The sequence below is a fragment of the Natrix helvetica genome (genome assembly GCF_964273705.1).
Source record: "Natrix helvetica genome assembly, chromosome: 3".
In the NCBI taxonomy this organism is placed as follows: Eukaryota; Metazoa; Chordata; class Lepidosauria; order Squamata; family Natricidae; genus Natrix; species Natrix helvetica.
In genome coordinates, this window is record NC_138549.1 from 155,257,463 (window position 1) to 155,285,239 (window position 27,777).

The 27,777-nt window shown below is 40.0% G+C and overlaps 1 protein-coding gene across 1 annotated transcript; it reads right to left on the reverse strand.

The window, feature by feature from the left end:
* Nucleotides 1-1,195: 1,195 nt before the first annotated feature.
* LOC309389553 (plasmanylethanolamine desaturase 1-like) lies at nt 1,196-27,539 on the reverse strand. Its single transcript, XM_081948087.1, has 6 exons — nt 27,110-27,539; nt 15,456-15,575; nt 6,223-6,314; nt 4,322-4,466; nt 3,779-3,991; nt 1,196-2,553 (listed from the first exon to the last, which is right to left on the reverse strand). The coding sequence occupies exons 1-6, from the start codon at nt 27,459-27,461 to the stop codon at nt 2,432-2,434; spliced, it is 1,044 nt and encodes a 347-aa protein (XP_081804213.1). The 5' UTR covers nt 27,462-27,539; the 3' UTR covers nt 1,196-2,431.
* Between the last annotated feature and the right edge of the window lie 238 nt (nt 27,540-27,777).

Below are 27,777 nucleotides of genomic sequence, written 5' to 3' on the forward strand. Positions count from 1 at the left end.
AGTGGTCAGGCAGCTAATATGAAACATTTCAGTACAACTAGAAATATTTTTAAATACTGGTTGGAGAAGTCATCGTCCAACATTGGAGGAAAAAAGGCTCAGGAAACTTGGGATCTCACTGGGTCTGATCCAGATAGGCTTCCAGGAATTTTCCTTCCAGCTAAAGGCGGGAATGTCTACTACGTACCCAATTTCTTATCCTTCCCTGTAATCGGACACTCATTTATACATCTCTGAATTTCTGAATGGGCCATGGAACAAAACAGCAGCAAAAGGCAAAGTTCCAGTGTTCGCAAGCATGAATTGCTGTTAGCTAATAAGACAGAAAATGTGGGAAAGCAGAAAGAAAAGGCTCAAAATTACCATGCTGTGATTTAGATGGTGATAAGGGGCAGCAGAGGGTAATTTGGACAGGTTTTCCAAATTCTATTACACTCTACCACAACTTTTATCCCTACTTTTAAGATGTAGGGACTTCAATTCCTCCCCTGCCAGCTCACATGTGTACACACACACATGCACACAAACTATGAGAGATAATTCAAAGCCACAGCTTGAAAGTTGTGTTTCAGCAGAACAGTAGAAACTCAAATGCTTCACTGATGATTGTTGTTGTTATGGCATCAGGCTAGAAACTGGGAGACTGAATTCTAGTCTCACCTTAAAACACAAAGCCAGATGAATTCCCTTAAGCCAGTCACTTTCTCTCCTAATCCTAGGAAGGAGGCAAGAGAAAACCAATTCCAAAAATCCTTCCCAAGAAAACTGGAAGCATTACTCCAGGCAGTCAAAAGGAATCAACACTGATCAGAAGGAAAAAATATCCCCCCCAAAACAAAAATGGACTGTCAGCAAGTAAGAAACACATTAAACTTGCCCAAGGTTTAAAATCTTAAACAGAAATCCTACTATCACAGTAAAAGCGGAGAGACTGACTGATATTTGTCTCTTCTATGGATTGTTCTTTAGAAATGGTACATGTATCTCTTTTGTTTGCCTTCATCTATTTTTTAATTATATTTCTTAGTTTCCATTTTTTAACTTTAGTGCTCTCTGTTGAGACTTCAGAATGTCAAAGGCAAAATGCTACAAAGGTAAGACGTAGCAGAGTCATGGTATGAAGTTAAGAATTTGTTCTTAAATAGAAAAATCTCAAACATGCAAGGAAGAAGGAGAATGTGCAAGCTTTCTCTTAAATTAAAAAAAATACAGAAAGTTGCATTTCGGACACAGATTAGCCATCTAATCTCCTTAGAAAGGCACAGAAGTCGGTCGCAAAAATAAAAAGTGTTTTGTAGGACACTCTTGTATACAAAACAGAAAACCCACTGATTTCGCTTGGATATGCTGTTTAAAAAACCCCTGGAGATGCAATTTTACCCTTCCCCGTCAAAAATGGCCACAAGACTTAACAAATGCAATTAGTATAATTGAACTGCTTTGTTATAAATTATGTACATTCAGACCACATTAAAATTATTATTCCATGTTACACCAAATAGTAGTTAAGGCTTTATGATATTTTACATGAAATGAGCAAGCACCTTAATCACACACACCATTAACTTATTCCTTCTAACATTCAAATTTGACAATGACCAATTTTCTATAGCTATTTTAAACATTTTGGAAGAGGAATCATACTGAATAAAATCAATCACTGAACGCTACATGATCCAATGGAAGTAATTTAAGTCTGACATTTGTGCAGAACACAAGTTCTGCCCCACTTCACTTCCATCCCAAACTGCTACCAAGCTAGCTGTAGGTTGATACAGCAAATGGCCTGCTCAAATATCAAGGAATGGAACACTTCTTTATTTTAGGAGACAGTCAGCTTTAAGTAACCCTAATGAACTAGGATGAGACTCCCAAATATTCTGTTGCACACCACAGGGATAATGTCTTGATATGATAGCAAGATGAAGCAACTGGAAGGATGCACCAAACACCAAGTGCATTAACGTGATGACAATACCTTTCCCTCCGATTCTCATATAGCAACTTGTTCTTTAAAAACCTAGGAACTAGCTTGCTATCTTTGCCATTCCAATATGGCCTTAAATCATTTTCAGAGTGGGAATTCATGTTGATACAACACATTACCGTGCCAATGACAAATGTTACTAGGAAGGTACACTGCCTTCTCCAACTAATGGCTTTGGAGTGTCAAGGATGACAATGTTCAATTATCAGCAAATGTGGCTAACAGAAGGTGCTCAGTAACAAACGAGAATAATCCATTTGCATTTTTTCAAGTATTGTTTTGAGGAGTGAGTCTTTTAACTGCAGTCTGTTAGCACTTTTTAAAAAGCTTTGTGCTTTAGTCCATTATCTTTCTGCAAGTCTTTTAATTTGGCTGATGGCTTTTATTTTTTTCTTTTAAAAAAATTGGCAACAGGTTTTCACAACAGCAGAAGCCTGGCAAGGGTTATTTTATTTTCTGAGCCCATTTCATGTCATCTGCTCTGGGTTTTTCTCCTGTTAGTCCTTCAATGATATTCTCCAGGAATCTCCAAAATCTGAGTTTTTCCAGTGGGTAGTTCAGCCAGCCTAGAAAGATTATCGAAGAAGAGCAACATGTGAGTGTAAATGGGCAAGCAGCATTTTTGATAAATGAATTGTTTTAAGATAATATTGCATAAAATGAATGTAAGAAATAAAGGTGTCAATTTAATAGAAGATGCAATTTTCAGTTTTATTCACATTACGTGGAATTGTTCTGAACTTATTCCTCTGACTATTGAAACCCACACAAGAGCATTCTAAAGCCATTTAGAATGGCAGACTTTTAATGGTGAACTTCACACATTAAAATAACCCCTGGTTTATTTAACGTCTGTTAAACTCAGACTCTGAATGAGTTCAGAGTTCATCCCTAAGGTATGATTTATATCTGTGCATGCCAGACTTGACACCTTTAAGAAACCATGACTTACAATGAATGTTAAACATTGCACTCAAATCTCAAACCGTAATTGAGGAGTCAAGGTTGTTAAATATTGAGGTTCTACAGAAACGTTAGATGAAGCAGTCTTCTCTTCTAAAATAAATCAGGTATCTTTTCCCCTCAGACCCATATTTTTAAAGAACACATTTAAAAATAATCATTTCTTTGTTACTTATGGCAAAATAAATATACCCCTGAGGTATAGCAGTGTTCCAATATCTCAGGGGTTGCCACAAAGAAGAGGGAGTCAAACTATTCTCCAAGGCACCTGAGGGTAGAAGAAGAAGCAATGGGTGGAAACTAATCAAGGAGAGAAGCAACTTAGAACTGAGGAGAAATTTCTTGACAGTTAGAACAATTAATCAGTGGAACAGAAATTGCCTCCAGAAGTTGTGAATGCCCCAACACTGGAAGTCTTTAAGAAGATGTTGGATAGCCATTTGTCTGAAATGGTATAGGGTTTCCTGCCTAGGCAGGGGGTTGGACTAGAAGACCTCCAAGGTCCCTTCCAACTCTGCTATTGTATTGTATTGAATGTGAACCAATCTGAAAAGAGTAGTTCAATTTAATAGGCATAGCCTTCTTTTTAGTCAATTCTTATTTCCCATTATTTATTTTCCCATTTTTCATCTCTGTGTAGCCAGAGCCCAGAGGAGGACATGGAACAGAACAGGAAAACAAAGTACGCAACAACAGGAATGCTCAGCTGTTTTTTTCTTTTCTTTTCTTTGCAACCTGACACAGATCCACCAGTTCATCTGTGTCTTAAAAAGTCTGTTCAGTTAGATAGGAATTTAATTTCTGCCACATAATGAGTTTCATTTTTACCTGTAGTAATACAGAAATATGTCTCGTGTGGAGACACATGGTGGATCCGGTGGTGTTTCCGTGGTAGGATAATGTGCCAGTCCTGCAGAAAAACTACCCAGCGTGGAAGACCGAAGTAGGTATGAGACCACTTGTGAATCTGGTTGGTCAAGGTTGCAAATACAGACAGGGCGAAGACGTAGCACTCCCCAGGACAGGTTTGGTGTAACGCTTCTAAAAATAAAGAGAATATAGGATGTTTTATAGTCACACTGAACAACAGCTAAACCGTGTGTTACAGTACAACTGATTCACTCTAATAAAAAACTTTTGCATCAGAAGTAACACTGTACTCCAATTTGTATGAAAGACATATAGAACTGTCTTACTTTATTCGCTGTTTGCCCTTACACTTTTATTTACTCTATATACAAGGTGAAAAACTTCATTACCCTTTTTTGGGAAATGTGCATAGAATTAACTCTCTTGTACTCAAAGGGCTGCTCACTACTCTTTAGAAGGCTGTTTCTAGCTTCCTCGTGGACCTGTCAGGCTCCCTCTTACCTGGTGATAAAGAAGCTAATTTGTAGGCCATGTTTGCCAGCGGAACGACTGTCAACATGCAGTTATCGCCATTGGTTTCTATGAAGTCATGTCTGGTAATTGCTGTTGGATCAATGTGGTGTTCTCTGAAAGGTCTAATAAATGCCTGAAAGTAGTAAAAAGCAGAAAGATGAAACTTTAGTGTTTAACTCAGATGAAGTCTTAGCACCTACAGATTTTACTGATCTACTCATGCACATACCTAAATAGATAATTTGGGTTGGCATTTTGCAGGGGAATGTCCAAAAGAAATCAAGATGAGAGGGACAGTTAAAGCCCTCACTCTTTGTATGTGACCCCAATGGGACGTCGGAACTGCCAACTTGATCCCAGCTAGATGTTCCTGATTTATGGATTAGAGAAGAGCCACCGTCTTGTCCTATCAGGATTTTGACCATAGACAAGCCAGTGTATATTAAAAAGTTATCTAAAGCAACATAGGAAATTAAAAGCAGCACTGAGATTTGAGTGAGTGAAATGATTATGTATTAACTGTCACTTTATTGCAAGTACTATTAGCCCAAGTCTGTAACCTTTTTACCTCCTCAGTGAGAGTACCATGCAAACAAATACATGGAATATTAAAAGCTAGCCATAAAGCATATCCTACAGGCAGTTCCTTTATTTTTCTTATTTATCCATCTGAAACAGGGGTATCAAACTCGATTTCATTGATGGCCGCATCAGGGTTGTGTTTGATGGGCCGGGGGTGTGTGGCCAGAGTGGGCATGGCCAGCTTGATGTCACTTGTGTGTGTGTGGGGGGGCGCCTGTAGTGACCCGAGCGCTCTGCCAGTGAAAATGGGTTCCTTAGGTCGGGAGCCAGCCTACTGCAACTCTCTGCTAGTGAAAATGGAGCTTAGAGGAGGGGGGGGAGCTCCTGAGCTCAGTTTTCAGCTGACTGGCCCCCTGCAACCCTCTGCCAGGGAAAACAGAGCTCAAGAGGGTCATACACGGCCTGCCTGAGCTCCGTTTCCACTGCCTGAGACATCACAGACTGGTCCTTCGCTGTTTTCGGGACAGCCCAGTGGGCCAAACCTAAGCATCCTGCGGGCCGGATCTGGCCCCCATGCCTTGAGTTCGACACCCCTGATCTAGAATGTTTAATTCAATACTGTATGTATGTGGGCTTTAATATATTGCACCAAGTTTATTAAAATTGGAATAAGAGGTGGGTGGGGGAGAATGAACTGAAAAATAAGGCACTGGCATTAGTCAAAATTAAGATTAAAATATGTAATATCATAAACAAGTCAGTAGACTGGGAAATACACCCAAAATGTAATCTGCTATTATTCTGAAGTCATAAACTGTGGACAAGCTTAACAATTAAATGAAAAACATTTAAATAAGATGCTTCAATATAACGTAGCATAGTTTAAGCTCACAAAACTTGCTGAGGCAAATTGTGGTTTGTTAGTTAGTGACTTAGCATGTTATGCCAAGACAAGCAATGTGGTTTTGTTGTGTTGATTCAACTATTATGTACACTTTCTTTTCTTCTCTTTGGGCTTGCATTTCCATCCTTGACTTACAGGTTTGCTTTGACAGTTGAATAAGAGATTAGTTATAAATCATCATGAATCTCCAAGACTTAACTTTGCTTAACTTTGCTTAACTCAATAAGATGCAATTATCTAGTTCACTACAACATGCTATGTCACAAACTGCAGTTTATGTCCATTATAGTTTAGCACGATTTATCTAGTCTAAGGCACATTATGGTTGAGCACAATATGTGAACTCCATTAGAGAATTTTCATCAACTACTATTTATCTCAAGTATATTGAACTAATAAACTCAACTAGTGAGTTCAACACACACACTCACACACACACACACACACACACAAAAAGTCAGACCTTTCCAACTATTGGCAGATCTACCGAGCCCCAAGTATCTGCTCCCCAGTGCACTAAACCGGATACGAAGTCAGCAGTAACGACTCCTGCAACTTTCAGAGACAAAGGGAGGGAGGGATAGAGAGAAAGGTGACTTATTAGACATTTGGAACAATGCAAAGATGGTGATTTTTAAAGAATATCAATAAAAGAAAGTACTGTTTTGACAGAAATGTAAGTCAGTAATGGTGATGCTTTTCCAAAATAACTCTTACTTTACTTTATTGTCATTGTAAATAAATGCACATTATACACACAACAAAATTCACATAACCCCCAGAGACCAGGCCCAACACACATAACAATCCCCAAACACTCCCACCCACCAAATAATTTCCTGCCCCTAAACCACCCAAGCATCCACACAACAGACCAAGTAGTGCTGTCCAATAGCTCACTGATGGTGGCCCTTTAGTTCATTGTTGAGTACAATTATAGCTCTGGGATAAAAGCTATTCAGAAGACGTGTGGTTCTAGTTTTAATTGTTCTGTGTCTTCTGCAAGAAGGCAACAGTCTAAAAAGATTGTAAGTAGGATGGGAAGAGTCTCTGAGAATATTATGCAACTTCCTCAAACAGCGAGATGCGAAGATGTCGTCCAGGGCTGGTAGCTGGAGCCCTTTGATATTCTGGGCAGTTTTAATGATTCTCTGTAGAGCTTTTTTGTCCGCTGCAGAGCTGCTCCCATACCATGCATGGATGCCATATGTCAGGACACTCTCAACAGTGCTGTGGTTAGTAGGACAGAAGTAGATGCTGAGATAGATTTATCTTCCTTAGCATTCTCAGGAAGTACAGCCTCTTTTGTGCCTTCACAATAAGCCATTCAAACAGCTAGCAGCACCTGGACAACCTTATGGAATACGGTATAGGTTTAGAAGTGTAGCAAGGGTGGGTCTAATCAGTAGTTGTAGCGGAGATCACCAAGGATTACCAAGATAATGAGCTAGACTGAAAAGCTAGAATAATATTTTAGACCTGGGGTGTCAAACTTGTGGCCCGCGAGCCAGATGCAACACGTGCTGGCCATCCCCCCCCCAACTCAGTTTAGCGAAGGGGAAAAAAAGTCACGATGTGTCACGTGACGACGTAAGTTTGACACCCCTGTCCTAGAAAATGACAATGTCAAGGCCCTTCTATATTGTCAAGAAAATCACATGTCTATAAGGTCCTCAACAATCAAACTAGAATCAAAGAACAGCTTAATTTTGATCACTACAAACCATTTTCAAAGTCCAAATCTAGTCAATTAAAATACTGTAGCTCATTTTGTGCACAAGACACAACTAAGCTTTTGGAAGATATTATTTCCCAACTTCATAACCACTCGTAAGTATAAATAAGCCTTTCCAAAATGCAACACACTTACATGCTTATTTTGCATAGTCCTTACCGTACCCTATACATTAAAGTCTCCTCTGAGCAAGGATCTTGGTGACTTCATAGATACGTTGTCATTTTTGCAGCAACAACACTGAAGCAATCTCCCATTGTCTTTTTCTAGGATGTTTTTTTGACTTCTACCTATTGAGGTTCTAGGATGTATTTTGAATTGGTTCATATTTCCTTCACAGGCAATGATAAATAACTGGTTTGATCTTGCTAGGAGTTGTTAGGAATGTAAGCTAACAGTTGGGTCAGCAATATATAAACCATGATGGTAGTAGTTTCTTTAAGTACTGTTGTAAAATGTGATTGGTTGCTGTTACCTCAAGTAGCCATAAGATGGAGCCAGAATGACTGTTAGCTCTCTGTTTGTTAGATGCTGATCGGTGAATATTGTTTGAGACGTATGTGAGTTACTGTGTTTTGCTACTGTTAGCGACTTTGTGTGCTGAACTGATTATATGATGCTGGACTGTGTTCGATGGATCACTCTTTAACTGAGAACATTGATAACTGACTGACTGAACCATGTGTAAATTGAACTCTGAATATCTCTATTTTCCAGATAAGTAAAATACTATTACTTTTCCTATTCGGTGTCCCTGTATGCTGGTTTGTGCGTGTTCTTCCTCACCACTCTCATTACGCTTCTCTGCACACTCGCTCTACTAACAGGGAGCTTACCTAACAGACTTGTGGCAAACCATGAAACAATTTAAAAAAGACTCATTAAATCAACGACTAAATAATTTAGGTCTGATTAAAACACAAGGTTTGTTAAGAAACCTTACTGTGCAGGAAATAAATCACTGAGCTACTGGGAGGTACTGAAATGTGTTTTTAATTGAATCTGGCCACCCATTACCAAACAAGATGATTAACAATTGCTAGGTTTCTTTCAAGGTGGTTTATCTTAAAAACTTTTTAAAGCACTTATCCTGCCCTTAGTGTGTCTCTTTCCAATGAAAGCTTGCAAACATCTTCAAGAACAAAGCTGCACTGTGTTCATTTTCAACTATGCAGCAGTGTTTCACCATCTCGGCAACCTGAAGATGAGTGAACTTAAATTTCCAGAATTCCCCAGCGACCATAGCAGTTCCTATGACCAGAGGGCTGGATCTCATGTGGTTTCTCCAAGCAGCTGATTTACTCTGCGATCTAGCCCAAGTATTCTATATTAGTAATGTAATTCTTTGCTTTTAAGGACCATTTCTCAGATTTTGATCAGAGAATAGCAACCAGAATAGTCTAAAGATTTAAGCAGATCACTTGACTCAAAGTAGGATTTATTAAAGAGCCCTAGCAGGAAAACATGGAAGGGTTACAAAATAAAGCAACGTGAAAAGGAATTGTTTTCAGCTTCTGTAAGATGCCAATCTGCCCTTTATCATATCGGTGTGTGTGTGTCCCCCTGTGTGAATGTCTTTAAGTCCAAATTACAGGTGATCATTATGCAGCCATAACAAGCTTGCTTCAAAAGCCACAAATAGTCATCAGCCATCTTCATATTGTAGTATTATTTTGTTAATAAAAATCTGAAAACTAAATAGGACCAGAGATTAGTCAGCAAACACATTACTTTTAAAATAAATTCCTCTAGTCCGAGGTGTCCAACTTTGGCAACTTTAAGACAGACTTCAGCTGCCCATGCTGGCTGGGAATTCTGGGAGTTGAAGTCCACAAGTCATAAAGTGGCCAAGGTTAGATACCCCTGGACTTGTCATTATGAAACTTACTCTTCCTAACAGCACAACTCATTCCAAAAAGGAAGCTAGTATTAGTGGAAAGTTCCTTAGTTCCCTGGGCCAAACTAAATGGACTTGTGAAAGTTCATTATGTGAAAGCAGGAAAATTATATCTTCTCCCAGTAGCGAAATTTGAAAATCCACCCATTGCTATGGATCTGTTAGCCTTATAAAGGCTCTAGATTTTTTTTCTCATTTATAGAAATGAAAAAAATCCAAACATAGCATTTGAACAAAATGTTCTCTTCCACTTAATTGGAACAAAGGAAAAATGATTATTCCCCCAGTTAGCAAAACTTCAGATCAGGGAGATAAAAGGTTACTTATAGCTATGTGGAACATTTATTTTAACTATCTGCAGAAATGAATAACACAAGCTGGACTGCTTTCTTATAAAGTCCAGCAGACCAGGTTAACTCCCCCCATCCCATTTAAGGGGGCCACTGCATCTAAAAGTGGACCTTGTGAACCAAACTTTACAGGTGCTATGATCCCCATCAAAACAAGAGGATGCACAAATACAAATCCATACAAAATAATTTCCTTGCAGAATCGCACCAGAAAGTAAGATGTCTAAATATTGAATTTTTTCTCAATCTAAAATGATTCTTGAAGGACAAAGCACAGAATGGTTTTGAGGGCATTGAGTAAAAATAAAAAATGAAGTCTAAACATGGGTTCTAAAACCAGGATTGACTTGGAAAAGAAGTCATATGATATTGGCTGTAAATATGATTTTATTAGAGCAGACTTTTTCTCCCCGCCTATAATGCCAAATGCTTCGTTTATTATTAGATTTTGATTTACAGTTTCACGTGTCCCTATTTGTCGATGCCTTTTGCATGTAGGTAGGTGATGTAAAAATGAAAAGAGATTACAAAATCTTGGCATCCGCTCTAATAAGCTTTCGGCAGAACAGTTCAGGTAACTCTGAAATCCTGCAATCAGATGTTAGCAAACCTAAACCAACAAGAGTCAACAGAACCCGGAATGCAATTATGACACAATTTGGCTAGGTCAGAGTCATACTCTCACCAATTAGTTCTGGGAACTATACCTGAAGTATAGAGCTCTAGATTCATGTTTCCTGCTAACGCTGGTGGAAATGTTTAAATGCTAAGCTAGAAAACATTCCAGAAGTATGCCAAAGCTACCATCAATCTTTGAAGGGAGACAGGAAAATAAAGTTGGAGATCCCGGAGCTATAGTCCAATTTATATCGGCAGCACTTGGCTGGGAAGAGACAGATCACATGTTTAGCTTACAGAACTAGAAATGCTATCAGCTATGTTATCAGGCAGTAGCTAAGTCAGGAATGAGGCCACCACAGTCATAAAAACCTAGCAGGAGACAAAGTTACAGGAACATACCTTGTTCTAAACAAGGCACCTCCTGCTTTCTAAATCCTCTTCCAGATTAAGCCTCTGCTTTTGGTCTCGCCTGCTTGGAATGTGTTGCAACATCATGGATCTCTAGGCAATCTACCTATAGAGTAGCACATGCTAAATTCTGAAGATGTCACAAATGCTTCACCTTTGCTGTGGAGGGACAGAAAGAAATGGAGTTCTTTGAGTACTGATCTGGCATGGCACATCAGAAAGCATCGAGGTATCAAAGCATCTGCAGTCTTCTCAAAAGGCAATGCTTGAAATTTGACCAAGTCCTCAACTTACAACCACAATTGAGCCCAACATTTAATTTGTTGAGGGAGACATTTGTTAAGTGAATTTGGCCCCATTTTACGACCTCTCTTGCCTCAGCTGTTAAGTGAGTCGCTGCAGTTGATGAGTTAGTAACCCGGTTGTTAAGTGAACCTGGCTTCCCCATTGGCTTTGCTTGTCGGAAGGTCGCAAAAGGTGATCATGATCTTGGGACACAGCAACGGTCGTAAATATGAACCAGTTGCCAAGCATCTGAATTTTGATGGTATGATCATGGGGAGAAAACGCTGGAGAAAAGTCATAACTGAAAAACGGTCTTAGGTCACTTTTTTCAGTGCTGTTGTAACTTTGAATGGTCACTAAACGAACTGTTGTAAGTCAAGGACTACCTGCATCAACCCTACATCTTTTTACAATAAAAAAATCCGATCTAGCAAGATTTCTAGAAGAAGAGTTATCACCAGCTCCCACCCTTACCTCCATCATTCTTCTACTGTGTGAGTCCTCTGCCAAAACTCCTGACAGACTCTCATTTATGCTCGAAAAAGAATATGAATGGGAGGCCGTTTCTCCCACGGATGCTTTCCCTCTCCAAGGATTTGCATTTCCTAGCTGTCCACTATTCTTGCATGAGTCAAAAAGAAATGGAGACGCAGCCAAGAAACATGCCAAGATGAGCCCTGAATGAGTGTCACAAGCCCTGCTTGGAAGCAAATACTCCCCGAACACTTATTGTATGGGGCAAAATAAATCAGAATCTGAGATATGACCGTGTAATGATGATGATGATATAAGTGATATGATGTAACTTTTTATAAAAGGTGAAAATATATATTCTACCCTGTATAATATCGGAAACTACTTCATTTCCCTTTTTCTTTTCTATTTTTCTTCCAACTTTTTTCTTTTCTTGCACTTTCTGCTTTTTCTTTGATTTCTTTCATTTTCTTTTGTCTTCCTTACTGTGTATTTACTTTATGTTAGCTTTTATTTTCTTGTTTAGAATTTTTTCAGTAAAAATTATGTAGAAAAATAATCAAATATTCCCATGAAGATCAGCACAGGATTCGCATTTCCTTTTCTGTAACGCAATATTTTTTTTTAAGAAGATAGAACATTCTTTGTCAATATATTCACACATAGCCACCAACCATGGTAATGCATTTAATGTTGCGTACAAATAAGGAAGCATTGCTTGACTTTCCCAGGGTTGCGTTATGAGAATATTCCATAAAAGTTCTAGAGCCTCCTGGAATTAACATTCCAGGATTCATATCAAACAGTAGCGCACTGCATGCTAGTATCCCAACCTGGTCATCTCCAGATGTGCTAAGAACGAAACTCACCTATGCTGCCTGGGAAATTACACAAGTACAATTCAAAGCAGATGTTCAGCCTTTGCTCAGCTCTCTGAATGAGTTCCACAAAGGAACATTTCACGCTTCACACAAACTCTCAAACTTTTAAAGTTTTCATAGAACATCAGTCCAAAATTCATTTTCAAGACAGCTTGATTTAAGCTGCAGAACAGAAAAGAAAGCCTTGAGGAATATTATAAGCAAACCCGGAGGGGGGGAGAGGGAAGAGCTTTGACCCATAAAATATTTTGGATGTCAACCCTAGGTAATAACCAACATTATAGGCCATCAACACCATCCGGAGGCCCACATATTCCCCATGCTGATGTTATCCTCATGCAGAGTTTATTCAAAACTTTCCTAATCTGGTGCCCTCCAAATACATTGGGACAAGAATTCTTAAAATCTACTTGAAAAGCTGGGAAAACTATGCTTAACACAGCATTGTTTGGGAAGTGTGGAGAATGATTTCTCAGCCTTCTGGAAGTGACCAGGTTGGGCAGAACTGCTATAGAGAGGCAACAAAGCCATGAAAAGCTATAGCACTGGAACTAAAGAAACTGAACAGGTATTGCCCTGTTGGAAACTGTACATTAGAAATCAATAGTCCAGAGTTAACCTTACTATGCCGTGACAGCAGGAATTTATAACATTGTATAAGCATGAAAGATTTCATCCTATTTTGCCTTTAAGTGTTGCTAGAAAATTGTCTGGCAATTTATCAATTTATAAAAATCGATTCCATGGCTCTTACTGGTACTAGGCACAGATTCAGTAGAGTAGCTAAAATATATGCCCCATTTGAGTTGAAGACTTTGTAATTGAGTACATGAAGATTTTAATGATATGTGTCTCAAAATCAATGAAGTATTGAAAATAAATGCAGATATAACATTTTATTATAAGAACCGGAACACACAAACCTATTAATTGATCTCTTCCTTAAACTATAGTTCTTCTGAAGCATTTACAATTTATTAATTACTTGTACAAGGATAATATAATTCTGCCATTACAATGTCTACTACTGCATCAGGTGTTTAAGTACATAGATAATCTTAGCTTCCAGGAACAGGATGAACAGGGACAATGAAAAGGAAATACCTAGAAGTTACTGTTCTTACTCTTTTGGTACAATGTAGTTGAAAATTAGGGAATTCAAAAAACAGTGCAGAAGTACAGGGTCAAGTCCACCATCTTGCTCTGTGCTGAGGAGGAAGGTGGATGGGAGATGGCGTGTTTGGGATTTTTCTGCTTCTGCTCGGGAATTAGGGAAGGGAACTGTCTTCAGAGACGGGACGGACTCCCTCCCTGCTGCTTTTCATCAGGTCAGGGGGCTTGGATTGGGAAACCGGAAGAATTACTTTGTGCTTTGTGTGGGGACTTCAGATTCCGCCTGACTTCATCCAATTTCTCTCAGTGAAAGTTATTTTCATTCAACTCAATGGATTCAAGAGTTTGAGGGAACCAACTGGGGAAGGTCTGACATACAGGCAGTCCACAATTGAGACCAAACGATACAGTATCTCACAGAATTGAGTACACCCCCTCACAATTTGTAAATATTTAAGTATATCTTTTCATGTGACAACACTGCAGAAATGACGCTTGGCTGCAATGTAAAGTAGTGGGTATACAGCTTGTGTAACAGTGTAAATGTGCTGTCCCCTCAACATAACGCAATACACAGCAATTAATGACTGAATCCTTGGTAACAAAAGTGAGTACACCCCTAAGTGATAATATCCAAATGGGGCCCAAGTAGCCATTTTCCCTCCCTGGTGTCCTGTGACTTGTTAGTGTTACAAGGTCTCAGGTGTGAAGGGGGAGCAGGTGTGTTAAATTTGGTGTTATCACTCTCATTCTCTTATACTGGTCACTGGAAGTTCAACCTGGCACCTCATGGCAATGAACTCTTTTATTGTTTATGTTTGAGGTAGACAGAGAATAGGACAATCTAAAGAACCACTTTAAGCCAGACAAGACCAGATACCAAGTGCTGCTCCTAGGTGACTTGATTTGAGATGGACTGCACATATATAAGCAAATGATTTGCCAAAGACCTGAGCTGGTGTGACATTTCTCTGAAAGTAAATGTTCCATCTTGGATGACAACATCATAATCAGTAGTTTGATCAGACAGAACAGAAATAAGGTAATGATAAACCAGGTCTGTAAAGCGTTCAGATACAGAAGTTTTATATTTTAATATAAAGCAAGTTTTTTTTTTCATATTTCCTTGTTCAACTTATTCAACTCTTAAGATATACGTACAAGTAGTTAAAATAAAGGTAAATAAAAATCAGATCACAGAAGATTAGACTTTTTAAAACTTGCATATCCTTCTCAAAGCTATTCTTGACTTTGGCAAATTATAACTTGGAAGAAGCTTCGGGTCAATTTTAAAGCAAACTATATAATCTTTGTTCTTCAATTGTTTTGCTTCTATAGTACAAAGCTCTTAGTTGGAGCAAATCTAGATCTGCTTGCCTAAGTCTATGGAACAACCCATTTGTCTTCGCCTTAGTTTCAGGCTAAAGAGAAAGGCACCCTTCAATCCGTTCAAAAGGAAAAAAAAATCCACTTTAAGTAACTAATAGACTTCAGATCCCAACTTGCATACAAAAATCTATGAGTGGCTGTCAACGATTGTAAGGTATTTTAAAAGTTTAGTAAATTACTCAGAAGATATTATTGAAGGGTATGGAATAAATAATCTTCATCTTCCATTTTTCATTTCTTTATGTAGGACAACACACGTAGTTTTAATGCGTCATTTCTCCTAGAAATACTCTGAGGGCAAAATCCAATTTCCTGGATCATATTGCTTTTACATTATGTTTTTAGCTATCATGCCTTTTCTAATTAGGGCACTTTTGATTAAGTTTTTATTCATTTTTACCCTGCTGCTTATGTCAAGAGAAAGGAAACAACATAAATACAAGCGCAATTCAGAATATAAACTGGTGAAAGAATCACATAGAGATAAGCATAGAGATTACTCTCCAAATATAGCAACCTGCATAAAAACTAATGCATACTTACATATACCAACAATAATTGAGAAGGAATGCTCCAGTCTCAGGCAAAAGAGAAGTTTGTAGAAGTTGAAAGACATCAAGGAGAAACATAAAATGACACTAATCCATTCTTGCAGCCTTTTCCCTGTTTAAAAAAAAAAGATAATTTAAAGCATGGTGCCTTTTGCTCTGCTCTTATTAAAACAGCAACATATTAACCAACACTTAATATGAAAGAGAGTAACAGATAACAGGTAGTCCTTAATACAAGCCCTGAGGATTGCTAAGAGAGGCAAGACCACAATCACTTTGCTTATTCACCTTTGTCTCCTCAATGGCTATATGGCTTAGGCCTGCATAGCTCTTCCAAAGATAAGTACGTGATAGGTGAGAGGGGCTGGGAGGGTGTGGGACCCATGGGGTGGGGAGCAGGCCCAAGAACCCATGGATCGTGGGGAGCCGGTGAAGAGGGCAGGTAGGGGAGATAGGATAGGCAAGTATGTGATAAGTGAAAGGGGCTGGGAGGGTGTGGGACCCAGTGGGGTGGGGATCAAGCACGGCCCAAGGACTGTGGGAGCCGGTGAAGAGGGCAGATAGGGGAGATAGGATAGGCAGGGGGCCTATCGATAATGCGGTGACTGCATCTTTGAAACTGGATAATATGTAGCTTTTGGGGGAATCTGTCATAAGGTTTACTGGTTGCTAAATGACCAGTCATACATCAAGGATTACCTGTACACTATTTCCCTTGCTGGCCTAAAATATTTCCCACTGATTGCTTAAAAAGGGATGAGCGAAACTTCACCCTAATTTCTGGTAGGAGCTGGCAGGCGCTTTTTCACGTAGGTGGCTGCCATTAAGATTTGTAGATGGTAGATAACATTTGTCTTCTTAGTATTTTATTTCTGAAAACGCCCATTTTAGATTTATATGAATATTTTATTGTGTCCATATTTGAAATGTCGTAATTGGCACATTGTGTTTTACTTGAATAGTTCAAAAATACCCATTTTTTAAAGTTGGGTTAATGAAATGGAGGAATTATCTCACCTCTTACACCAGTCTGGCTTCTGTGTGATCAAAATATTTTATCAAGCACTCCCATAATTCTGAATTTTCCTTGTATAGTGACAGGGAAACTATAAAAAGACAACTCCAGGAAGCATAAATGCTAGCCTTATCCCAGGGAGCGGTACACACAGTTCTTCTGTCTACATCCAGCAGTATGTTGACTATGTTGTCTTAAATGGAAAAAAATGAAATTCAAAAATTGTGGGTTTGTGGAAGCAGGTTGTGGAACCCACATAGCTCTCGTATGTAGGACAAAGCATAGATTATTAGCTTGACAATATGTTTTTTTTTAAGTATATGTGAAATTATTATTATTCTAATACAGTATTCATGACATCAAAGTTAACATTCCGCAGAGAAGCAATCGCACCCTAAACAGAAGACTTTAAATGTTAAAGTCCACAAGGAACAATTAAGATGTTCAAAACATCAGGGCACTTACATTTTACCTCCCAAAGGAAACTATGCACAATCTCCTCGCGAAAGTACTGGTAACCCTGCCATTTCAAGCCAAAACTAGTTCTGTACATATTAAGCAAGCACCGATTAAACTATTATTTACTGAATAAATCAACAGGGTTTGCATAACACACTGTCATAAATCATGATTTAAAATGCATAACACAGTCATATAGCATCCTAAACTGTTCTGACCCCCCCTTCCTCCTTTGCCCACACAGAACACGCTCCGGAACAGTACAAGGTAACAAGGTTTATTGCACAAACAAGCAGAAGGTTCTGTGGCAGTAAACCACCAAGACAAAACTCAAGGTTTTGTCAAAACACGAAAGCAGCTATCCAGCTTGCTAGAATTCCAGACTAGAACTTCTGGCATAAGTCCTCTGTTGACTGCTTCAAAGGGCGTATGCACAGTCAACCCTTTTATAACCTGGAGAGGAGCCTCCTGATCAGCAGCTGAGAGCTCTTACCGCCGATAATTACGCCCACACTCCTTGCGTCTATGGGCGCGGCGATAACGAGCGCCCAGGAACTCCCTGTGCAGCTCTGATTCACTGTCCCGTGACTCCTCCCCACTGCTCCAAGGCATGGCATTGGGAGCCCCCCTCCTCTGGCTCTCACCGCTGCTCCATGCCTCAGGTGCCTCCTGGTGGCCGACCAGACTCTCCGATCCCTGCTCAGCATCGGAACCCTGTCCAGGTCCCCCACCTCCGCTTTAGCCGACTCATAGGGACCCTCACTCTCGGAGTCTGGTGGCAGTGGCAACGGCTCCTGCTGGGCCACAACACTAAACCAGATTCAATTAAATCATTTGCATCTTAATATGAAACCAAAGTTTCAGAATTGTTTATATCTAAGAATGAGGGAAGAATGAAGTTAACTGGAAAGTGCCTAGATTAACATACTTCATAACTAGTAACATTATTTGATTTTTTTGTTAGCAAATTGTGGAAACGCAGCTACTGGTGTACACAACCCACTACTTATGACTTAGCACACTTTTTATACACCAGCAGTTGTGAATATAGCTAATAAAACTGTGGCTCACTGTTTTGTCTGAATCTAGTTAATGCGTTCTTGTAGTACTCAAAGGACCCCCGTTAAAAGAGAATTAAGTAAATAATATTTTGATCTACCAAACAATCAGAAATGTGATAAATTTCCTATTTCTGATTGCCATGGATGACACTTTTCAAACAGGTCAGGATTACATTATTATATTCTGTTTAGTTTGTTCAGATATCACATGGACCAGTTAAGTACATCTTAAGATATCTCAAAGCTGAAAAAATACCAAGTCAAGCAAGAAGGCTTGTATGAGTTCTTGTTTGTAAATAAAAATTGACATGCAAAGTATTAACACTTCAGGACTTAAGCTCTTCTCATAAACAACTCCAACTCTTCATTTATATATAAATTATTCAAATAGATGCATTTAAGCATTAGCTATTGGGTAGCTGGATATGATCTGTTATCAGTTGTTTATTGCTTTGGCCTTCAGATCAAAGAAGTCAATAAGCAAGCCTTAACTCCCAACCACAGATAAAAGAACATTCTGACATATTAATACTTGCAAGCTACCATATTTTTCAGAGTATAAGAAGCACCTCTCCCCCCAAAAGAGTGTGGAAATGTTGGTGCGTCTTATACACCGAATACAGCCATTTTTGCCTACCGAATCCCCGCCCCACATCCCATTTTTGCAAAAAGTGGGCCATTTCTGCAAAAACTGAGGCTTTTTTGCCTTCCCTCAGCCCCCAGCAGCACTCTGAAGGCTTCAGCAGGGCTGGGGCAAGGCAAAAACAGGGGCGTTCTTACCTTCCCCCAGCCCTACTGAAGCCTGCAGAGTGCTGCTGGGAGCTGTGGGAAGGCAAACTTTTTTTCTTCTTACCTCTTAGAAATCTTGGTGCGCCTTATACGCCTGTGCGTCTTATAGTCAGAAAAATACGGTAAGTTACTACAGTAGTCAATGACCATCCAGGAGGTTTTGCTGAAAAAAAGCAACAGTAGTTTGTAACTACAAAAAGTTGCAATCTCCTTGGCCTTGAAGGATTTAGTTCATTGGCAGTATGTCAAATACATTCACAATTACCCTGTGATGGAAGACAGAGGTTTTTTTTTCTCCCACTGATATAGTATGAAAAAATGATTACAGTTGCTACTTTACCAGCATTACTGCCAAGTCCCTACACAAAAAAATATTTTTGATCATGTACCTAAAACAACTTTTCATCCTGACAAATTAAAAATCAAGGCCACTTTTCATCAATTCAAGTTACATGGAGCCAATTGAACCCAATTAGATTAATGCATTCTGAGGAGGAAATGGCAAATTAGAGATGTCCGAAGGAACAGAGATGACACCGTGGCCAGAACAGACCAGCGATGAGCCTGGTGTAATGGAACCATTGTTCGAAGTAAAAGGAGGAATACAAAGTAGATTTTTTTCCCTTTTTATGACCCTTTAATTCCTTTATTTGGGGTGGAGTCGGGCGACTGAATGGAGCTGAATATTTATTGGATGGACGCCCTTCCTGACACGTACACAGTTTGCAGCCGATATTTTCTCATTGTGCACTGATAAACATTTATACACTGCCTAGGATTGAACCCTCAACCTTCCAAGTGGGAGGCCAGTGTCTTAACCTCTAAGCCACCACACATCTCTACAAAGCTGATTTATTTGGTGAGGATTAAAGTAAAATGTATCTTTATAAAATTCTGGAAATCCTTCACAGACTTTTTGCCTGCATATGCATAAAAAGTATTAATGGTTCATGGATTTGTGAATGTATATGGGACAGATTCTGGGATGAATTGATCCACATATTTAACCTTTTGGGGTAGGGAAATATTAAGTTTGTATGTACTTGTGACTAAGTTCAGAACTCCCTTCTTTAGCTATTGCTTTTTTTCCTTTTTCCTTCATTTTTTTCCTTTATCCTTTGCATTTATCCTTACTTTTTTCTATTCGTTCCCCTCTTTCTGATTTCAGTTTGTACTATCTTTTATTATTGTAAAAATTCTTAATTAAATATTTTTTAATTAAAATCAAAAGCATTCAGGAGAGTAACACATAAAAAGAAATATGGAAGCACATTTACTGTAAATCTACTTGGGATATATATGTCAGTGGACCAAATATTTTTTTCATCCATGAGGCAAAATTTTAGCAAGATTATACAGGTTGCAAGGACAACAGATACAACTGACACAATTCTGATAGCAGGGGTAGGAGATAAAGAGAAGTTTAAAAACCTATTTATTTATTTATTTATTTAATTTCCTAGCTTTATTATTTTTAAATGACTCAAAGTAGCAATATATCTAATTTCCTTCTTTCTGTTTTCCCCACAATAAGAGTCCTGTCAGGTAGGCTGAACTGAGAAAGAGTGACTGGCCCAAGGTCACCCAGTGACCTAGTGCCTTAAGGCGGGACTAGAACTCACACCCTTCTGTTTTCTAACCTAGTGCCTTAATCACTGGACCTTTTAATTAAAACTGTCTGCTTAATATATAGGCCCAACAAGGAAAATCCTGACCTTGTGGGCACTTTTTATTTATGTTAAGCAAATAAACAACAAACAACTGTTTATGTTGTTTATATTTGTTGTCATGGATTGCACCAGTGAGGCTAAAACCAATTTCATTGTATTTATTTTGTACAGGGACAATAAAGAAGATACTATACTATAATTCCTGCATAAATGACAAATTAAATAGCATTTGGGGGTAATTAGAAATTGCCAATCTATTACAATGCTTTTACATTATGGATGATGAGATCATACTTCGGAAGTTGTATGGATTTTCTAAAGGGATTCTGTTAAGTATAAGAAACAATACAGAAGGCAGCAGTTATATTGATCAATAGTTTGACTCCCTCTTCTCAGGGGTTGCCACAAAGAAGAGGGAGTCAAACTATTCTCCAAGGCACCTGAGGGTAGAACAAGAAGCAATGGGTGGAAACTAATCAAGGAGAGAAGCAACTTAGAACTGAGGAGAAATTTCCTGACAGTTAGAACAATGAATCAGTGGAACAGCTTGCCTCCAGAAGTTGTGAATGCCCCAACACTGGAAGTCTTTAAGAAGATGTTGGATAGCCATCTGTCTGAAACGGTATAGGGTTTCCTGCCTAGGCAGTGGGTTGGACTAGAAGGCCTCCAAGGTCCCTTCCAACTCTACTATTGTATTGTATTGTAAGAGGCTAGAAAGAGTGTTTCTCAATCTTAATAATTTTAAGATATGAGGCCTACAATTTCCAGAATTCCCCAGCCAACAGGAGAATAATGATCTAGATTCTAGAACAATGTTAGCAAACATTTTTGGCACTGAGTGCTGAAATGGGAGAAACCAGAAAAGCAGCCGCCCAGTGCCATGCACGTGCCCAGGGGCTGCTCTTCCAGTTTCCAGCACATGCATGCACACCGGCCAGCTGGTGTTCGTGCACCCATGTGCCCCAGAAACCAAAAGAGCAGCTGCCCGGTGCACATGCACACACCAGGAAGATGATCGTCTGATTTCTGACATGCACACGTGCACCGGCCAGCTGGTCTTTGCACACACATGCGTGCCAGAAATCGGAAGACCAGGTGGCTGGTTTGCATGTGCGTGCCAGAACCTGGAACAGCTGCTGGCCAACACGCACATGCGCTCCGAGTGGCTGGCGCATTGGAACCTGGAAGAGCAACAGGCGAAGCTTCGCATGCCCGGAGAAATGCCATAGATTGGCCATCATGAATCTAGAACTAAGTTTTATATGTGGAAAGATTACATTTTGGTTTCAGATATTTTAAAAATACAAATAAAGTAGGACATGACAAAGGCATACAGAATGATATATGGCACGGGAAAGTAAGTCAATATTTTCTCTTTGGAATTCCTGGTGCCGAGTTTGGTTGTTTCCTTGCAGATATTTCATTACCTAATTGGTGGGAGTGTTGTTTTCTTCATGATAATCAAAAAGCTAAAAAGAAAACAAAAGGACCAGAACACCTTCCCATCAACAATCAACTCCCAAACAGGGACTACTAACACCAGACCAACAATCAAGGAGTAAACAATATCCCAGTGAAACCTCAGACAAACAATCAAACAGTAAACAGTTTAATCAAGGAACTACCAAGAAGAAAACAACACTTCCACCAACACTGATACGACAAGCCACTGTATATAAACAGAGAGGAAACCCAACCTCCTTCTAGCATTGAAAATATCGCCTAGTTGTGTAATGAAACATTTGCAAGAAAACAACCAAGGACAGAGAGTACCAAGGACTCCACAGTACAACACTGAACTACAAATAGTCGTTTCTTCTATAAGTACCAATATTTCTCTTTCACACTGTAATGTTAAAACCTGGACACAGCCAATGAAGCTAAGAGTGAAGCTTACAGTTTAGAGCTGTTAAAATAAAATATATTTCAAACCTCCCAAAATGTCCCACTGCCAATGATTGCTTCGCGCATCTGTCTTTGGATTTGCAAGAGGCCAAGCAGTAATAAGAGGAGATTTGACACGTGATCATTGTTATGTGAGGCCTTAAGTAAGAGAACAAAAACTCTTTGTATAAAAAACAAAAATGTTCCAGTGGATATTTTTGACAAAGCAGTTTAGTGAATCCTCAATCAAGGGTAAAATATGTTACCTTTTTAATCAGAGCTGTTTGTGGAGCAATCAAAAACACCAGACATGCCACTGTAGCTTCTCGACCTAGTACCTTGTGTATCTGTTAAGGCTATCTCTCCTATAATCTTAACATACTGGGACAATGTTGGATTATGGAATTGAGTTTTAAATTTTTTAAGAATGTCAAATTGATATGAATGACTATGTTAAGAGTTAAGTATGTGATTCTGCTTTAAACATGTTTAAAGCATACTTTATGACTGAGCAGCTCTGCAATATTTTATGACTAACCACATGGCCAATACGAATTGAATAAACTTCAAACAGATAAGGTTATCTTATATGCTGAAATTAAGTTCAAAATTGAAATTGCTTCTTAGACACTGAACATTTTACCATATAAGACAAGCAACTGATAACCAGATTAAATCAAGCAGTTCAGATGACACTTTGCATGTATAAGCCTCATTCATTGGTACTGGGGTGTTACCTTTCAAAGGAGAGAGAAAGAATGACTCAAAAGTCACACATGCACAAATGCACACCCATGAGACTGTAGCTACAGAAGGAAACACATGCTATATCCTGAATGAAGGAGACAGCCAACATTGTTATACTATTAGGTGTCAGATCAAGTGCCAAATGAAAAGACTTAAGGTCTAAGGGCCACATTTTATAATCCATTATCACAGTACTTGTAGTACAAGATTCATAATCCTTGCTTGCAAGACTCATAATCCTTTCCCATTCACAAATCTGATCTTTGTTTTTGGCTTTCTATTTTTAAAACCTCTACAGAACAGAAAAGGCTATCTCTTAAGTTTTTTAGATTTCTATATTATATGCCTGCCAAACCTTCATTATCTTAAAATGTTTATTCAAGCCCTTGAAAAGGATAAAATGAAGACATCAACCTTTGAATGGATCTAAGCAGGATTTTGAGCATGCACGTTTATTATTATTAGCCCACTATATATTATGCCACTTATTGATAGCTCCCCAAAAGGTTATTTTTTTCTGACTCAGTTATATAATCTGAACCAAGGACAACTCTGGACAATGCCACCGCAGAGATTTACCCTGCTTCTACTTTAGCCTTCTTCAAACAGGTCCTTAAAACCTGGCACTTATCCCAGACACTGAGTTAGATTGGATGAATGACTCCTTGTGGAAATGATGTATGATTGAGATGTTGGTTTTATTCTTTTAGAGTGTTTACTACTTTTTCCTTTATTGTTGTTGCCACTTTATTTTTAATATTGTCTGCTACTTAAGAGTTGCTGTGGAGTTGGATGACCTAGATTTTCTGTATCTCAATTTCAACTATTGCTTTATGTAGACTGGCTCTATTGAGGATTGTAATTCAAAACATCTGGAGGATACTCACTCCAATTAAAGATCATGCATTAGATTTTTTTATCACAACTACCTCCTAGGTTCCTCACATCAACTCTGTGAGGTGGGCTGGGGTGGGAAAAATTGATTGGCACAAAGTCATCTAGTTGGATTTCATGTCTGAAGTACCACTAGAACCTAATTACAGCTGCACATTAAACTGACTAATTAAACTGGCTCTGAAACTGATAGGAATTTTCCAAAAGAATCAACACTCAGGTTTATGAGAAAAAGCATCCAGTCAGGTGCAATGATTATGGTCAGATTATTTATCAAATTGCATATATAGTCCACTTAAGAGAGTAGAGCTATGAATGTCCAGATAAATAAAACATTTTATTCATTTATTCATAAATTTTATAGACCCCACTTTAGGAACTTAGGAAAATGTTCTGATTCTATTGCTTTGCAGTCTTTAAAAAAGGCAACCCATTGTTATGTTCATAATACTTAAAATCAAGGATTTAAAAAGACGAGAAGGCCATGCTGACAAAGAAAGCTGGACTAAAAATACTTTAGTCTGTACCCAGTGATGAGCAGTTCCACATGTATGTATGTATGTATATGAATGTGTGTGTGTGTGTATACATACATACATACATACATACATCCCAAACCCATACAGCCAAAAGGCCTTTCTTTAATTTTAAGCTCTGTTTGAGCACATCCCGAATCTATTTTTTATTTCACTCCCTCCACTGCCTTCTTGTTTCAACAAGGAAATGATTAAGATTGTTGTGCTGACAGAGAGAATTCTAAACAAGAAATTTTTCAGAAGGAAGACTACCCACGTGCTCCTGTTTTTCTCATGCTAAACCGATACCAAGTATGTATTATGTACTTTATATAACCCAGAAGGACTATATAAAAGAGCCAGTTGGCCTAATGGTTAAAGGTGCTGGTTTAAAACAAGAGAGTGGCATAAAAATAGTTCAGCGATTTTGAGCTATTTTCTCTCAACCTTTAGAAAGAAGACACCAGCAAATCACTTTCAAAATTTTATCTATCTATCCACACAGTCATCAGGAGTCAAAATAGTAATAAATAAAATTCCACGGTACACATCACAGATTACAGTATCAATTTCTGCCACAATCATTAAGAAAAAGTTTTTGGGGACAGGAGAAAGAAGAAAAATATGTTTTATGTAAGAGTCCCTCCCCCTTTTCACTCATCATGTCTGTTTCTTGTAGACTGTCTAGACAAGTCCTTGTAGTTTGCTTGGCAAGGTTTTTCGGAAGCCGTTTGCCATTGTTTGCTTTCTAGGTTTGAACAAGATTAACCCAAGGTCACCCAGCTGGCTTTGTGCCTAAGGTGGAGCTAGAACTCACGATCTCCTGGTTTCTAGCCTGATGCCTTAGCTGCTCACCAAAAGAGAAATGGTTGAGTTACTCAATTAACCTTGAAAGACATACTGTACAATGCAAAGGCTAGAGTTGAATAAAAGTTGCATAAAATTTGAATATAAATACATATCATTTGAATATAAATGGCATAAAGTCTGAATACAATTTGCAGCTTTCTGTAACCAACAAAAGCTGTTAGAAATAAAGCTAATACTCTACAATATGGGTGTCAAACTGGCTCATTCATCATGCACTGGCCACTCCCACCACCGGTTTAGCAAGGGGAGGAAAAGTCGCAATACGTCATGTGATGACAATGTGCGCGTTTCACACCCCTGCTCCACAAACTACAATGCCCTGGATTTTGGACAAACCTTCAGAGAATCAACAAGCAAAAGCAGAGGGTCTTCCATGACAACCATCTCATAAGATGTTTGCACTAGGCCATGATTTCCAAATAAACCACAACTGATGACAACCTAAGACAATCATAAGAGGATATAACAAAGCAGTGTTTGCTTTTCCATTAGCAAGATGCATGAATCCATAGTACATGGATTAGCATGGCTATTTTGCTAGTGATCTACTGATCCTACTGCTTTTTCTTAGAGTGAAAACTTCATTAAGGAAGTTTTGATTCCTAGTCAAATCATGAAGTTTTCTTGACAACAACATGAAGGCGGACTTTCACTTCAATCTTGTGTTATGTTTTTGACTACTCCCTTGAAATTTCCCACAATTTCTATTCCATGTAGTAACAACAGCCAACCAGTGGTGGGTTCCGGATCCCATCGCAATCGGTATGCTGCGACAGGGCCAGGCGTCCATCGCGTGCATGCACACCCACTGCCCGCGACCCTCCAGCTGCTCGGTGGAGCGTTGCACAGTTGCCATACACTCCGTGCGCAAATGGCCTGGTTGGGTCAAATACAGGTACGGAAGGCGGGCGGGCCCGGAACGGTACATGGTGCTCCCAGCAGGCACTGGTATGCCCGTACTGGGGCGAACCAGCCGTAACCGACCACTGGGCCCAACCCTACTTAATGTTGCACTTAATGCATTCATAACGGAAAAACTCAGGGTGCATTAAGCATACCTCTAAATAGGGAGCTGAAAGCAACCAAGCCCCTCCAGGTATTTTAACATGAGTTTTCTGATTTTATAAGGACAATCTCAGGTGCACACCCCTTACTGACTACAAAAAGAAAAAAGAAAAAGAAATACTATCTGTACATCCTTAAACCAAGTATCTGATAAAACGGGTTACAACAAGAAGACACCAACTGTAGATGAGGCCCACACCTTATTTTATGTCCCAGGTCCTCTTATGTCACTTTTAAGACTGGATTCAGTGCTTGGCCCAGGGCTGTAGAAAGCTTGCAACTAACCAAGGCAGCCTTACCCGAATTAAAAAGATCCCACTCTTCAGATTTACTAAATCTGATCCGGAAACGTGGAAGGGGGGGGGGGGGATCCTAATCTATCCACCATCAGTTACTCACTTTTTTTAAAAGCATGGGAAGAAGCCAACCTGCCCGTCCCACCGGCTTTAAAACCCTAACCCCAACTTGCAGGTTCAGACGGACGGCGAGAAGGCTCGTTCCAACGACCTGCCCGGAGCAATGTGCTATCAAAGGAGCCGTTCAAGTGCGCAATAATCCCGTGGAGAGGCAGAGAAGGATGAGCGAGATGGACGAACCGGCATCACAATCAGGGCCCGCCGGGGACGGCCGAGAGACCCTTTGAAAGTCTCCCCCCGAAATCCCGCACCCCTCCTTACCAGGGGAATACAGTTCAGCCAGCTCCCGGGCTCCCGCGTGCTGCGCTCCCCACCGGGGACAGGAGTCTTCGGCGGCTCCTATTGCTTCTCCTTCTTCTTCCAGGACAGTTGACGCAGCGGCCTCCGCCTCGGACGACGCCCTGGCCGGTTCGGAGCCGGCTCCAACCGTCCGGAGCGGGGCGCACTCGGGCATAGTTCCGGCGCGGCCTCGCTCCCCTTCTTCGTCGGGCGGCTCTCGGGGAGCAGCTTCCCCCTGGAGCTCCGGCCCTGCCGCTCGCGCCCCAAGGCCAGGGGAGCCGCCTGCCGCCCGCCCGCAGGACAGGGACGAGGAGGGCGGCGGCGAGAGCAACATCGCAACGCAACGCACCCCGCGGCCAGCCAGCCGGGACTCGCCCCTCGCCGGCCCTCCGAACCAGGCGTCAGGGAAGAGTCACGCCCCTCCGTCAAGGAGACGGCCAATCCGCGCGCGCTCGCCTCAGCCAATAGCGTCCCGGCCTTGCTGAGGCGAACGCCCGAACCGTGCCCCGTCGACTCCGCCTACCTGGCTGGGCCGGGTACAAGTGGGAGGAGCTTCTGTCCGGTTTTTCCGCGACGCTGAGCGGGTCACGTAGGACCCAGGCCCGGTCGTTGTGCTCCCGCGTGGGTGGCTCGTGCGTTCAGGGAGAGGC

Excerpts from the sequence above, each read along its gene's own strand:
- LOC309389553 (XM_081948087.1), bottom strand. The coding sequence starts at position 27,461 with ATGTTGCTCTCGCCGCCGCCCTCCTCGTCCCTGTCCTGCGGGCGGGCG. Across the intron at positions 6,315-15,455 it reads CTCAATTATTGTTGGTATAT|TTGCAGGAGTCGTTACTGCT; the intron begins GTAAGTATGCAT and ends TGTCTCTGAAAG. Across the intron at positions 3,992-4,321 it reads ATTAGCTTCTTTATCACCAG|AAGCGTTACACCAAACCTGT; the intron begins GTAAGAGGGAGC and ends CTTTATTTTTAG.